The following is a 16,119-nucleotide window of genomic DNA, read 5'->3' on the forward strand; positions in this document are numbered from 1 at the left end:
AAAAGAAAAGCAAGTATCACAAAGTAAAGCCAGCAATGGCTGAACTACTTCCCCATGTCATATTCTTCCTTACACAGCCTCAAAGTCCTCCTTCTTCCTGCAGGTACTATATGGAACAGAAACTCCCCAAAACTTGGAGAGCAGGGAAAAGAATTCAAGGAAAAATGGTAGGATACTGAAGAGCATATACAGATCAAATACACTTCTTAACATACTCTTTCGCTAATCTACAGCAGCAACTTCTCCTGTACCACTGCTAACAGTATTCTGTTGCTGTGTAATTACAGGAGGCTGTGGAGGTGAATGGGGTGCTATACTTGCATGGAATATACTTCTTCTCAATTTTTTCCAAGAAAAAAGCTATAAGAATTTTACATCTAAGACAACAAGCAAAAATATTAGATCAATTGATTTTATTTAGGTTACTGAAAGAAATTACTTCGATTTTGGAAATTCTGCATTTGTCATTTCCAAAGTGAGCTTTTAATTGTCATTCATAACATGAAATTGTCTTTTATGACTGTCACATAATTATATATTTATAAAACTATATTTGAGACCCTTCATTCACTACACGGATTTGCAAAGGAAACAAATTTGGCAGTTCTTCATCCTCAAAGACCCTCTTCACCTTTCCATCCTCAATCAACTTTCTTTTAGTGAAATTAGTAACAAAGGAAGGGTTTATGTGCCAAATATAGATGTTATGTTCAGCATACAATAAATTTAAGTGCATAATCCTTATTATTCATTTGTGTATCCAGTTTGCAGCATTGGATGGATATTTAACAGCACAGATACTTCTATCTGGAAAGCAACTCTAATATATTCTAGGAAATATGAACGAGCTCTGCCCATGTGAATATAAAAACAACATAATTACATAATTAGGTACCATTATCCTTTGCATGCATATTTAAAGAGAGTCATATGGTCATCCATATGACCATGTAACTGACAAAAGTATCACTGATATGAAAAAGAACTGCCATGCTTTTTTCTTTTTCTGTAGGAATTTGAACTCTAACATCTGTTAACCTTTCAATATATGCAGATGTACTCTTCACATAAACTTACAATCTATGAAGAGCAATCTCTTTAAACCATACTACAAGACTACCTGCTTTCACTGAAGTAAACAAATCCATGCATTACAGACAAACCAGGACAATTAAGCTAAATCTTTTCCTCTCTTCTAAACAGACACTCAAAGAAATTGTAACTAGGCCACCTTTAGAATAAATTATTAAGAAATTGTAGAGTGGTTTATGTTGGAAGGGATCTTGGAAGGAAGATCATCTAGGGACTTTTCCCACTAGACCAGGCTGCTCCAAACCCCATCAAACCTGGCCTTGAATACTTTCAGGGATGGGACATCCACAGCTTCCCTGGGCAACCTGCCCCAGTTGCCAAGTCCAGGAATTTCAAACTGGAAGTGATTCAGATATTCATTATTTCACTGTCAGCTGATAAAGTTTTTTCTTCTCCCCTCCAACTGAGGAAACTCATTATGCTGTGTGTAACTTTCATTCCAAGAATGTTACAAAGCAAAATAATGATGGAGGCCTCTCTCTTCTTATGTCAACTTATATCAAGAGTTGTGACAGTCAGTCGAGTTTCACTGACATAAATCTAATTTTAATTAGAATCAGTATTTGCATTGTAGTATTACATTTATTCATTAGCTACAGATAAAAATCTCTTCAAAAAGCTTCAGACTACATCTTGACTTCTATTCCACTATGTATTTAATGCTACTAAAACTACTTGTCATAGGATACACCAAATCCATTGAAGCAGAATATACAATAATTGCCTCCTGATTAACAAAGGTGGAGGGGTTTTCCCTTAATTTTTTACCACAGTGAGGTTAAAGCGCCTCTATTGGAGATATTCAAATGTAGTGCAGTAGTTATCCTTGTCATGAAAATATAGCTGAAAAAGCTAGATACTCTTCATACTACAACCCCATCTTAAAACTTGCGTAAAACAGTCTGAGATTTCACTCTATTAACTATGGAATGATGTAAAATGCACAATACCACCATTTCTGAACATTTAAAATAAAACCATCCCAAAGTAATTGCTGTTCTATATGCCAAAATATTTAATCAGCAGATTCATGATTAATGCATCCATCTGTTATAATGCACAAACCCCAGGTAGTTCTGTGCATTCATTTTACAATTCAATCCTGTGCCACCTTTCTAGTCAATCTGCTCTGCCCACTACGTTGAATAATGACAAACTGAAAACAAAACAGAATATTAAAATGTGAATCGGGATACATTAATTCCTACTTAAACAAATAAACTATTATGCTAGAAAGCTTTTTCAAAGATTAGTAGCATCTGTAGAGTACAAACTAAAACATTTCCATGTTTTCTGATGTTTTACAATGAGCATGAAAGCATTCAATAAGTAAATTTTACTATCACCTCTAAGGTTACTTTCAGAAAAAGTACCGCACAGATTGAAATGAACATTTGAAAAGACTGTTATTTTACTATATGAAGTTATGCAACTGTGGAGAAGGAGGAACACGTTCATTCATTTTTCTAATTATTTAAATAAATTATTTCTATTTTTTCCACAGGGACTTTAAAGCTTTGCCAAGTAATTATCAGAGGCTAAATGCACGGAGAAACAAAAGAAATAAAAGCTACTTTATTTATAATGCTCATATTCCTCAAATTGGGAAGCCAGGAATACAACAGAAATTGTAATTTCTCCTATAAAAAGACTAAGAAAAAAGACACAAGCCATGTTCCCACTGTGTTATGAAGGTTCCACAGCTGACATGCACCACTGAATACACTATTTTCTCTCAAAGTCATTTCTTTGTAAGGGGATTCCCTAGAAAGGATTAATTTTTACTTGCATGTAGATAATTTTAAAAAAATTAAAAATAATTTGTATGTCACCCCAACACCAACTACGCTTTCCTAAACAATGATGTTTCCTTGCAAAATGACATATTTTTGCTAGATTTTAAAATAAAAAATATGTGCTTAAAACCACACAATGTGTTCAAGTTGGTCTACTGTACACAAAAAATTGCTTTTAATTGCTATGCAGACCAAAATTACCATATTTCAAGTTAGGTGATATTTTAACTAGCATCTTCATGAAATGCCTCAAGAAAAGTGTATTTCAGGTAGTTCTAGTCCAAATTTTTTCTTAAAAAATACAATTATCAGACATGTTCCCCATAAGTTCCTCACCCTGACGAAGCCACATGACATTAGAAGCATCTGGTGTAAATTACAGGTGCAGCGGTTCAGCCAAGAAGTGACCATAAGAACAACTGCATGAATGACATCTGTCATAATCTCAGAGATATCTCAATGACACTCTAGCTTTAAAATACTTCAAATAAAAATATTTCAGTGGAAAACGTTTCAACAGCAGAAGAAAATGAGCAAGTAAATACAAATAATCAAGAGCTAAAGACAATACAACACAAAGCAGTAAGAAACCTATATGGAAATACAAGACGAGATAAGTTTCTAGGTAGGACAATCTTCTTGCCAAGTCTTTAGACTATCACTGCTATAACTAAGTGTCAGGAAAAAGGGGGAAGGAGAAGAGACAGATATAGCTCAAAAATTAGGAGAAGCAACAGGATGTGATCAAATTGTTCCACCAATATTTCCAGCAGATGTCTCAAAAACTGATCCAGGAGTCCCTTTCACAGGTGGACAGAGGCCCAGAAGTAAGACTACTTTTTTCTGAATGCCAGCTTCTGGATTCTCATGTCTTTTAGTTCATATAATCCCAGCATAATGACAGCAAATTACCTCACAGAAAACCAGCTCTAGTTAGTTACCTTGCCCCCACTTCCATCTGTAATCTCACAAATCCACAGGTCACAGGGGTAAAGAAGAGCTGCTGCTATACAAATATATCCCAGGAAGCACATAGCTATTATAAACTGTTAATAAAATACTGACAGATTTTTTCTTGTTTTAAAAGAAAGCATACAAAACAGCTAGTCTTCCTAAATTGCTATGTGAAAAATAAATAACAATATTGCAGTACAAGAACCACAGAAAGTAAATTACCATGAAAGACTTTTAATAGGAGGACCAGAGAAAACAATATGATCCGTTTGCAAGAATACATACCTGTGCTTTTTTGACGATTCAAAAATGTTAATATAAATAGGCAATATTTTAAAATTCTCAAACGAAAATTTTGACATGAACTTCACAGGAATCTGCTGTCATTGTAACTGTCAGTTATTTCTTTGACATCTGCAGGAATCTAGTATAATTTAGTATTTAAAAATGGTTGCTTCGATCCTGAGAAGCCAGCCAAACCCTCAGATATGCTTTGTATACATTTGAATATTCAACATTTAACAGAAGAAGCCTGAAAGAAAACTTTCAGAGCTTTTAAAAAAACATCCACAAAAACAAAGCAAAAGGAATCAAAGAGGAACAAAATCCTTCTTTACAGTCTGAAAACTTTCTTCAGAATTTATTTAATAGGGTCAAAAATAGAAAATCAGTATAAGAGGGAAAGTTAATGAAAACCTCTTCAGTTCAAGATTCAAACAGAAATCATTACCTCAATATATAGAGGTATAAGCCACATATGTATTTTATTCTTCTTCTACAGCACTCTTTCATCCTTTAACAACTCTCAACAGACAAGGAAAAAGATGCTAAAAATACACTGCTCATTCAGAAAAATGACTGTTCTCTATCACTACCCCTTCAGAAGGTGCTCACATTAAAGAGTACACCACACCATGAAAAAAGAATCCATGCATTTCCATGGGCGCAGTCTCATTGTGACATACAGGAGTACTACACTTCAGATTACAAGAATTAAAAATGCTGCAATGGTGAACATTTCTAAATATGACAGCTGATTGTTCCTCTTTGGTTGCAGAATTAGTGGGCAAAAAGATACAGAACAAATTAGCTTCATAAGTTTATTTTTTCTTTGGGTTCTTTTGGAAAATTATAAATTACAGACCTTTAATGTTTCTTCTTAATACAACTAAACACAAATTGAAACCGTTTCAAACTTTATATGAACCTACATTACCTACAGTGAACAAAGGAGAACTGAAAAACCATGTTAGCAGGGACCATTACAAAATCAGAACTTGAAGCAAATACAGACCATATGGTTTCAAAATATATAGCTAGGAAAAAAATTAAGATATTAGTAGATATTACTTAGGAATGGCCTCTCTGAAACGTCTAGTGGGTTTATGAATGTTCTTGCCTGTTGTTGTCATCACCACACATCATAGTACTGTTTGTATAATTCTGAAACAATGGACATCTCTTAAACCATCGCAATATTTGAATTTACTAGGCTCATGTCTCCCTGGTCACATTGAATTTGAGACTCCATTTATTTTTGGCTTTGTAATTCTTTATCGGACCATTTATTTGGCAGAAATCCGGACGTTTTCCTTTGCGAACTTACTCTTCAATAGCAAAAAACCCATAAATATCCAGAGGCAAATGTGTGCATTAAATATGAATATTTTTGTTCTAGTTCACAGCAGCACAGACAAAAATAATTCAAGAATAAAAGACGTTAAGGCATTCATTTAATACGACTGAAGGTGTTGATGCATCCATCCAAAGTGATCTCAGGCCAGCTGAAATTATTTGCAAATTTAGCAGTGGTATCTGGGAAAAATAAATTAGCATTCAAAAATATATTTATATGCAAAGCTTTTTACTTAGAAGAAAGTAAATAATTATTTTGTTTCAAAAATGTGGTTAAAATTTACCTATTAAGTGACTGTAAGATTAAAACCACAAGTAAAATACCTTTGTTTTTAACTTTATTTGTGTATTCAGCCTGGTGATAGAATGCCTACTTAAATCAGCCAGATCAGAAGTGCTCAGCATTTTGCACAACTGATTTCTAATTGACTGAACATAGAGGTTATATGCAAATCTTAAAGATTATTTTTAATTCATCATCCAAGACTGACACAGAGCTTTACAAATTCTGACTATTTCTGATAGCATGTTAGCTGTTCAAGTGTGTTCCAAAACTCTTTCAACAGGAGGAATGCAAGGCAGAACAACCTTGTAGTGTTGACATGAATAAAAATTATATTGCACAGAAATAAATATCTGACATCTCCATGTTATACCTACCAAAAATACATAAACAGATGAATGAGAGCTAGCTCTTTTCCTGCATTAATTCTAAGCAATTTCAAGAGGATTTCCAATCTCAACCAGATATTTGGTCAAGAGTGAAGTATAGTTATATGTCAGTTAAACATGTGGAGGTAATTTTATTTCCATTCAGGCTATTCTTCACTTTGAATATTAATATTGTATTGCAGCATGCAGAATTATTTTGGTAAATGGGGCCTGCTTGTGAGAAGAGCTATTCTTTTGCTCTCCAACAATCATACCTGATGGTTAAAACAGAAAAATCACAAGACCACTAATAATTTTAGCGAGCAAGAAACGTTTTGCATACACAATATTATGTCTTTTTAATTTCATAGATGGAGAATATGAGCCATCACAAAAAAGCCATGTGTTATAATAGGCATCTTAAAAGGAAAACTCTCCCAGGATATTAACAAGGTAGTCACCCCAAGTCAGAACATTTTGAATGCAACTACTTACAGGTTAATAGGATTAAATAACACAGGTGGGTGAGTATTAAAGCTTAATACTTACATGGGAGTTACCAGGCAAAAGACAGAAACACTCCTGAAAGCAAGTTTCTCTGTCCTTGTGGTCTTGGCCACTAGTCATGCTTTTTCTAGCACTATTATATTAGCCTAACAAATCTGAACTCCACACAGCACCACGGCTTCAGCAGGACAGACCCACAGGCAGCCTCCTCTACAGAGAATAAGCTGGTGCTGACTGCACTTACTCAAGAAGGAAGAACAAAACTTAAACTCTCCTGAAGAACTGAACCCTGTCTTCCACCTTCCAAGGACAGCACCATGCCTTCTGCCCATGCTTTCTAAGAAGTATCACTAACCTGTGAGAAGCCAGCTTTTACTGCAAAGCCTATTGAATCACACCTTTCAGAGCAGGATGGGGAAGGCATTGTCAAGCTTCTTAAATTCAGTAAAATGTACATATGAAGTACATACCAAGGTCTTCCAACATGTCAGAATTAAGATCTGAGCATCAAAACTTGTGTAAGCACTCAGGAAAAAACAACTGTACCAAACTTAATTCAGCTTCTAGCATCTCTTGGCACCTCCACAGATAGAAACCAGCTGACTTACAGATTTCAGGATTGCAAGTTTGGACTTCATTAGGATTTAGGTAACTACCACATTCTTAATAGATTTGTAGCAGGACTAAGGCTGTTATGAATACAAATGAAAATGTGTGTGTGAGAAAGCAGCAGCAGAATTACCAGAACAAGTGTTAAAAGAATAAGCTGCCTGGTTAACAAAGAACATTGCTTCTGGGAGACTGCTCCCAGAACACCATTCCCAGCTGCAAAATTGAGCAAAAACTATTTCTGTCATGACAAGAACGTTTGTGCTCCGACAGGAGCCTGGCACAGACAATCCATTAGCAGAAGACTACAATCTGACAGCAGGAGGATAGAAACATAGCTGTAGTGCATCACTTGTGCCATTCCTGTTCCTACTACTCAAACAACGAGAAACAGATCGCACACATAACATTCATATAGAATACAGGTGAATTTGTTGCTCCTTGTTTCAGAGCTTAGTTGAGTGAAGTAAGCAAAAAGCTGAAGCAAAGTAACATACTAGCATAACAACTGCCAACATGAATACAAAGAATCTGCCCAAAGATTTGTTGCCAGCAAAGGGAGCCCAAGAGATGTGGGGAGTACTTGACATACAGCATCCCTTCAGCTTCATGCTGAACATTGAAACCCAGGCCAGACTACTTAGGTGTTTTGATAAGTAAGTGGCAGTGAGCGAGTGAACAAATGAAATGTTTGACAGTACAAGTGTGATCTGACAAAATACTTAGATATCTTATGAAGAACACTTGAAGGAGCTGGGAATACTTCATCAGTCTCTACAACTACCTTAAAGGACACTGTAGAGAGGTTGATGCTGATCTCTTCTCACAGGTAATTAGTGACAGAACAAGAGGGAAGGGCTTCAAGCTGCAAAAGGGGAGGTTTAGACTAGACATTAGGAAAAAAAAAATCATAGAAAGAGTGGTTAGACACTGGAATAGGCTGCCCAGGGAGGTGGTTGAGTCACCATCCCTGGATGTGTTTAAGGGTCGTTTGGATGGGGTGTTGGTGGATATGGTTTAGGGGAGAACTTTGTAGAGTAGGGATGATGGTTGGACTCTGTGATCCCAAGGGTCTTTTCCAACCTGAATAGTTCTATCATTCTATGATTCTGTGATTCTGTTTTGTTGTCAAAAAATAGTAATAAAAAATAACTTCCTCCCTCTCAAACTGGTGCATAGTTTTATTTAGATACTTGATACTTCTTGATTTTTGACTACAAGTTAGCAAAGCTAAGGGTAAACTCTACAACAGTAGAACTCCAGTGTTTTAAAGAGAATTCCATTGGTTCTTCTAAATTAGCATCTCTGTATTTCACTGAAATGAAACAGAAATCAAATAAATTAAAACATGATAAATATTAATTACAATAGAACTTTAACATGCAAAAATTCATGCTCCACTACCAGCAAAATATTTTGTGGTTTGTACTCAAAATTTTGATTCTTTTTTTTCTGTTTCAAATATATACTGTTCATAAATAAGTATATTTCTGCAAGCATTCACTATATTATACACAAAAATATGCTATTTTCTTGTTCATTTTTGTCAAGCCTCAAATACCTTGGACAAGTGGCAAAGACCAAGGGGCTGAAATTCGCAATTCCTAAGACCATTAAAACATTAATTTTATTATTCTATTTCAATTTAGACATACTCAGTGTTATGATGATAGCAAAAGTCTCATAAAGTGAAAATGAAAAATTCCAGGTTAGGACAATGCTAGTAGAGGACATTAAACAAATGGAAATTATTGGTAAAGGAAAAGCCTTGTAGGAAAAGCTAGTTATGAAGGCTTTGGGGAGAAAGTAAGAAAAATTAACTGTAATCATAAGAAAAAAAATCTTTGAAGGCCAACTTATAAAACAGAATTTATAACACACTATAAAATTCATGGCAGAAATAAAGATCTAAGATATTTGCACATAGCTTTTTGACTACAAGTAGAGAATTTACAGAACATGTTAGAATTTAAGGCCATAACTGTAAATGCTATCAATTAATTAAAGAGACAGTAAGCATTTTTGTAGCACTGGGAGTGGAGAAGAACTGAAGACAATCTGCCTGGCTAGGTCACTGAGGTTAATATAAATTTAAAGTTCCGTATAGTCTTTGAGCTAAGCATTAAATCTCACAACTTAGGAAGCCCTTACATGCTTGTGGTCAATAAGGTTTCCAAGTTTCCAAAGTGTAACGTTTCCACTTGGTCTGCTTACAACAGCTTTTTATCATCAGTATAGATTGCTCTTCCCTACATTGTATTTTAAATAGATGCTTTTAAATATTAACCTGAAGTTAATTTAATTGCATTAAACCCTTAATGGGTAGGGGTTTTTTATCCTGTTCTTGTTATAAACTGAAGTGCACCTATGTCCTATTTATTGTTGACAATGAATGCAGAGACTTTAAATGTGGGAATCCAACTGATTCCTGTAAATGCGGTGTAATACCACACAAGAGCATAACAATCTGGAGCAACTGTTTCTGATCTTCCTGAGCCTCCACAGAATGGCCAATATGTGCACTGTTGTATACAGGGATGACTTACATCCATCTGTACCTAAAAGACTATCAGAAAACAGAGATCAAAGACATGTAGCTACTTTGATAAATGAAGGACTGACACAGGCCTTTCACAGCTCACAGAACTAGACACAGTGATTGCAAGAGGAAAGATTTTCCCTACTAGCATTCCTTATGTTTTTCTACATTTTCTTGGGGGTTGTCTTTTTTCCAGATAATGCTCATACAATCAGGAACACATACTTTAAAAAGCATCACCCCACAGCTGCTACTTGTTTTTAAATGTCTATGAAAAAAAAAGTTATAAATTGCCATGTAATAACTCTCAAGTTACAGAATGTCCTTTAGCAGAATAGTATTTGAAAGCATCTTATCATTCTGTGCATACAAATTGCAGAAGCAAGCCACAAAACATGACCTTTTGAAACAGGAGAGATGTGTGAACTGAGAAATATACCCTCTTCACTTCCATTATTTACTTCATATAGCTTCTCCAGATGAAGTACAGACATTTTCCAGCTCCATAATATACACAATTTAATGCCTGCCTTCTAACTACAAATGCTTTTGGTTGTTTTGTTTGGTTTTTTTTGGTTGGTTGGTTGGTTGGTTTTTTGGGTTTTTTTAATTCTGTGCTGTGATTACTTTCTCAAAATTATATTGAAACTATGGCAACGAACTTGCCTTGACCTTCAGTACTGAAGTCACTAGCTGAGCAAGTAGCTTTACAGAGATGTCTCCATCACAGTGTTGGCAAAACTTAGCATTTTATCAGTTGTTTTTTTTTTTCCTTAAACATTGAAATGACTCTTTACACATTAACACATCAGCTTCTCTGCTTGTTTTAGCAACACAAGATTTATTAATCTGCATTCTCTCAATTCTGTGCTCCTGATTCATGCAGGGGAGGACCCAGAGCCCAAAGATGTCTAGGCAAAAATTTGCCAGACATTTCCTAGGAGTTAGCTTTTGAAAGGTATTAAATACTGTAATTCAAGTATCACATCTTTCTGGAGACTACATATTTTTCATACACAAAATAAATAACTGAGAGTGGAAAGATAACAGAAGGAGTGAGAATAAAACCCAGCAAGATAAAAGATTGCATGGAAAAAAGAACTAAGATTAATAATTAATGGAAAACAAAAAGAAATAATATACAAGGAGAGAGTACAGATGCAGAAATTATGATTTTGGAGGCAGATGGAAGACGTCAGAATTAGAACAGCTGTAGAGAGCTATATAATCAAATTTACATTGGAATTCAGGCATGAGTTTTCTTACGTAATACAGACTGTTTTAGAGTGGAAGGCAGACAGCAATCACGAAAATGTTTTTTTAAAAAATGCCAAACTTAAAAAAAGAACAAGTCCATTAGAAAAAAAAAAAATTAGAGATAGAAAATTACAGCAAATACTGCTTTTATTCTTATTTGAAAATGTGCATCTTCATTGATCTTTAAATATTACCAGAAAAGAAAAAAAATTCCTCAAAAGTAGTTGCATTGAAACTACAGCATTAATTAATAGTTTTAGCCAACAAGAATGCCGATTTTTATATTGTTTTGAGATATTCTACTTAACATTTTAAAATTATTTCAACATTTTAATCTTTCTAGTTAGAAACAAAGCTTCTTAAAATGTCCAGTTCCAGGCAGAACTTTCCACAGTTTTTAAAAATCTCAATTTCTGTTCAGCTTCAGGCAGTTGATAAAAAAAACCCAATTCAATAATTTTCATCAAGAGCCACACTGAAAGGATCCAGAATAGCTCATTTAAATGCATATTATAGCATAACAAAAACCAAGAAGAGATGTGAACATTCACTGGCAAAACAGTTCTGACATAGTTTCAAATAGACATATTTAGTCCTAGTTAATACATTCAGTATGGAGGCTGTCCTCAATGTACCCACTCCTAAATGGCTCAAAAATGGGCTGGGAAGTCAAAGATGTGATGCAAGCCACATCAATTATTTCTTTACCACCAATTCCCTATGGAGGCATATCTTGATCTTATCAACACAATATGTCATTTAGACTCAGGCTTTATCCTCTTGAGATCTGGGGAAGTTCAGATAAAGAATTTATGTCAAACCTTTGTATTCTGAGTGGTGATAAGCAACTTGAAAAAGACTAGTTTGGTCTTCACGTCTAGATCTCAGCACTTGACCAGAGCAGGACTTAACCATTCACAAAATCAAATACAAGTAATACTAAATTTTATTTTTATACTAATAGAAGTGATACACATAGTAATTAACCTTTAAAACAGCTAATAAGCTGTTAGCCTTTCATAAACAGGATAACTATGACTCTTGGCTTTTTTTCAGATTAAAATTATTTAATAAACCTGCACATACAAATTTTAATAATACCAGGTTAACTGCTATCATCTACCATCCTACAGTCATGGAGCAATGCATGTCATAACTGTACTAAACCTACACACACAGAAAATTTGGCAAAGATTTTGCTCACAATGCCTAGTTACATTTAGTTAGTTAGTCAATTTAGCTATCTACTTAACTTTACGGTAAATCATGGTAATATTATTGACAGATTTTTTCAGTGTTCAGTTGATGATGATATTAAAAGCCCTAGAAGATGAAGCAACAGAGCTGTTTTATGGCAGCTTTAGAAAATCTCAAACCCTTAGAGCATCACAGATTATTTACAACATGTAAATAATGAGAAACATGGAGATTAATTAAAGGCTACAGTAATTAAATCAGGCTGACTTCTTTTCAGTGGGGATTTGATTCTCTCCTGTTTTCCTCCATTTCATCACTCCTGAAACTGTTTTTTTGTTAAACTGTAATGAATATATTAAAATTAAGATAATTCAGACATCCCAAAACATTACTACAAAATACCATGCTCTTCCTCTTGCAGAAGGGTGGGTTGTTTAAATACTCTCACCTTTCACAGAAGAGCTCTCCTCTTCCTTCCTCAAAGTTACATCTCGAAGGGTTTGGGGAAATAATGCTTATAACGAGATCCTTGAAGTTCTATACTTGAAAATGCACATGCAGCTTTATGGGACTTGGGATAGGCCAGAAAGGTGTAACATTTTTCATCACTATCTTAATCCTCTCACCAATTCTCACAACAATGCATACATTGATCTTCTGTGCCTCTGTCCACCAGTGCGGAAAACAGAGAAAATTGTATGTCTCCAGGACATAAGGGAATTTGTACCCTCAAAGTTTAAATTCCTGTATTAAGTACCCATGCAAAGATTTAGTGGAATACTGCTATTTTTAGACTAGATCTAATTGTTTGTGTCCAGAAATAAAATACGCAATCTCCAATTTGTCCATTTTTCCGACATTGTTACATTCTGGAAATGCCAGAAGGCAAAGTCATAGTGGGGTTCTGTAAAAAGGTAAGACTGTTTCTGCACTGAGGAGTTTACAATCTGTGCCATCCGTCTTTCTTTACCAGGCTAGTGAAGTGACTCTGGCAATAGCACACAAACTGTTACATCTAGAATTAACACCACTCTAGACATATTATTAAACCCAGACAAAAGCTTTAATGAAGACTCTGCAATTCTGACAACATCATAGCAATGTTTTCTATCATGAGGTCTTGTTATACTCCTGAAGAAACAAAGCCAAATACTTCACTCTTCCATTTTACTTGACTTTCAAAAATTTGTCAGCATGGATCACTGGGAAAGCATAGACTCCCCTGAGAACTGATGCTAAGTCCCTCATAGAAACAGATATTTTGCTTTTTAATAAGTTTCTATGCTACTGTCCCCAGTGCCTCTAACATGCGGAAGTAAACACTCAAATTGCACATTTTCAGGTTTCATTAAAACAGCATTAACAGATCATTCACAACATCATTAACAATAAACTGTATGCTCGTGACATTGTCAATGAAAAACAGCAGAAATATTCTTTAAAAAGGTGACGTTCCTCATCCTAGTAAATGGATAATTCCAGTTCTGAATTGTTTTGGAATACTGATTTTCAGCAAGTCTGTTCTATTAAATGGATTACTAATAAAAAAACCCCTGAAACCTCAAAACCCAAACAAACTAATAACACCACAGAACAGGTCCAGGACAGCCAATATTATCTTATTTCAGAGAAGATGTTATCAGAAAACTATATTGTTGATGATTCCATATCTAAAAATGAGATCTATTGCAAAGATTTCATAAGACACTCATGCTATCAAACAATATACTGTTTTCATTTATAGAGGAAAGGAGAGCAAGAAAGGTCTTAAGCATTCATAAATTATCTAAGTGGTGACTGATTGAAGTAAACCAAGGCAAAAATTTGAGGGACGAATAAAACATTGAATACTTTGTATATGAAAATGACAATATTAGACATTACAGGATTAAATAAAATTCTTTAACATACTGGTTGAAAATTACTGTTCTTTCTAAGTCTTTTAAATATACTAACAGAACTGTATTTAAAAATGTATTAACCGCCATATATAAAGTCTTGCATACTATTTACAGGCAACAAGAAAGAGGATTGAACTCTGAAATACAGATTTCAAATTCTCAAATATAATTTGCTCTCACCTCACTTTCTGGTGATACTACAGCCACATGAAATGAAGGCAGAACAAATTTCCTGGGGACTTCTTTCCATTTCCCAGATCAAAGTCCACCAAGAAAAAAAAAATACATTCAAGCTGCTCTTCCCATCCACTAAGGCAAATCTTAACTCTTCAAGCTCAGCTACACATCTCTCACAATCCCTTTACAACCTTCCAATTTGAATTCTCCCACCTTTCTACTGTATGCTCCAAACTGTCTCATCAATAGCCAGTTCTCTATTTACTGTATCTCTCTCCTCCTCACTATATAAATCCATCTAGTGCTTAATCCCACATCCCTACTTCAGTCCTACTCCAGTATTTTGAACTGAAAATGAAATTACAGTTATTCCACAAAGGGAGGAGAGAAAGGAAGGTCATTACCTTTGGCAGCTCCAAAACCAGTCACAACACTACTACTGTCACCATAACCTTTGTAGTGATGCATTTACAGCTTTGCCATAGGTGGCACAGTTTGGGAGACTGTGAGATCTTGATAGTTTAAAACTAAAACATTTGGTAGTTTTTGGTAGAACAGGGTACAGTGTTTATTCTTGGAAGCATTTAAAAACAGTATTTGCTTTAAAAAGCAAGGAACATCTAAAACCACAATCAGGATGTAAGAATTCCCTGCTAGAAGAAATCCAAACAACACTTTTTTGAAGGCAGGCCTAGAGAAATAAACTTAAGTTTGAAATCTAAGAAAAACTCAGGATAGGACAAGAAGAGTGTTTGGGGTGAGGGGGAACTAAGGCACAGGTTCCAAAAGTGACCTTTTACTATCTGCAAGATTCACCTCTCTCACCAATCTAAGAATCCCAGAAACAGTTTGTAATAAACATACTATTACTCCGGAATAGTCTAAGAATGTATCACATGCTTCAAAGTCTGAGTCCTTCACGCTGATGTGAGCTAGCTGCTCAGAACTGAATGTGCAAAAAAGAAGCATAGTGTCTTATATCTTTGCATTATTACAAGATGAGTCAGCAGTGATTCTCCCATAAATTGATGGATGCCTGAATTCACAGTAGCCAGATTTTTTTCATATACCACTTTCATGTAATGAAAAATTAATATTCAGGTTAACCCAGATGATTGATATTTGTGCTTACTTGCCATTTCTTTGGAAATAATCAGTTTTTTTCCACTCTATGTGTAAATAATTGAATTTAATTTACACTAAGAAATATATTAAATATATGAAATACTCAAGGCACCATTATTATGTGTCTTTCAGCTGAACTTGAAAGGTAGAGTGCATCTCCAACTATTATTTACAGACATCAAAAAATTTCAATCAGTTAAAAAAAACCACAACAGCTACAGTACCAACTCTTGGATGTTGCATACTGACAATAATAGTAATAATGCTAATTATGTCTGCAAACTTCAATGAATACTGAATCAAGCTCAGTGTTTCACATTTGTTTTATCTTTCGTCTTCATTATGAGAATATAAATTAAAAGTATCACAAGGATACTAAAGTGTACTGTTATCACAGCCCTTCACCTAAGCAATTATGGTGCTGATTTGAAAGGAGGCTGAAAATTTACCAGAATAATTTTATAATTTCATAATTTTACCCTATCAATAAACATCAGAGGAAAACCAAACCATACATGTCATGCATACAATAATTGAGAAAACTGTCCTCACTCAAATATGTTACTCTAACCACAGAAATTTGGTCAATAACAGCTTCAAAATTACTGTGTATCATACTACTCATGGATACAAATTAGAGGAGTTAAAAGAGGAAAGCACGGCTATTTCTTAACTATTT

The 16,119-nt window shown here is 34.7% G+C and overlaps 1 protein-coding gene across 32 annotated transcripts in view; it reads right to left on the reverse strand.

Annotated features, from left to right (window-relative positions):
- Positions 1–16,119, reverse strand: part of NRXN1 (neurexin 1) — a 759,121-nt gene that overhangs the window by 475,853 nt on the left and 267,149 nt on the right. The window contains exon 9 of one of the 32 annotated variants that reach the window (XM_051616142.1): positions 8,408–8,559. The exons of the other annotated variants lie outside the window; for them this stretch is intronic. Within the exon in view, the coding sequence (XP_051472102.1) occupies positions 8,557–8,559 (3 nt within the window). The 3' untranslated portion in view covers positions 8,408–8,556. Of the gene's footprint in view, positions 1–8,407; positions 8,560–16,119 lie in introns of those variants that run through there. 32 annotated transcript variants of the gene reach the window in all.

Source organism: Apus apus, chromosome 3, assembly GCF_020740795.1.
Source record: "Apus apus isolate bApuApu2 chromosome 3, bApuApu2.pri.cur, whole genome shotgun sequence".
In the NCBI taxonomy this organism is placed as follows: Eukaryota; Metazoa; Chordata; class Aves; order Apodiformes; family Apodidae; genus Apus; species Apus apus.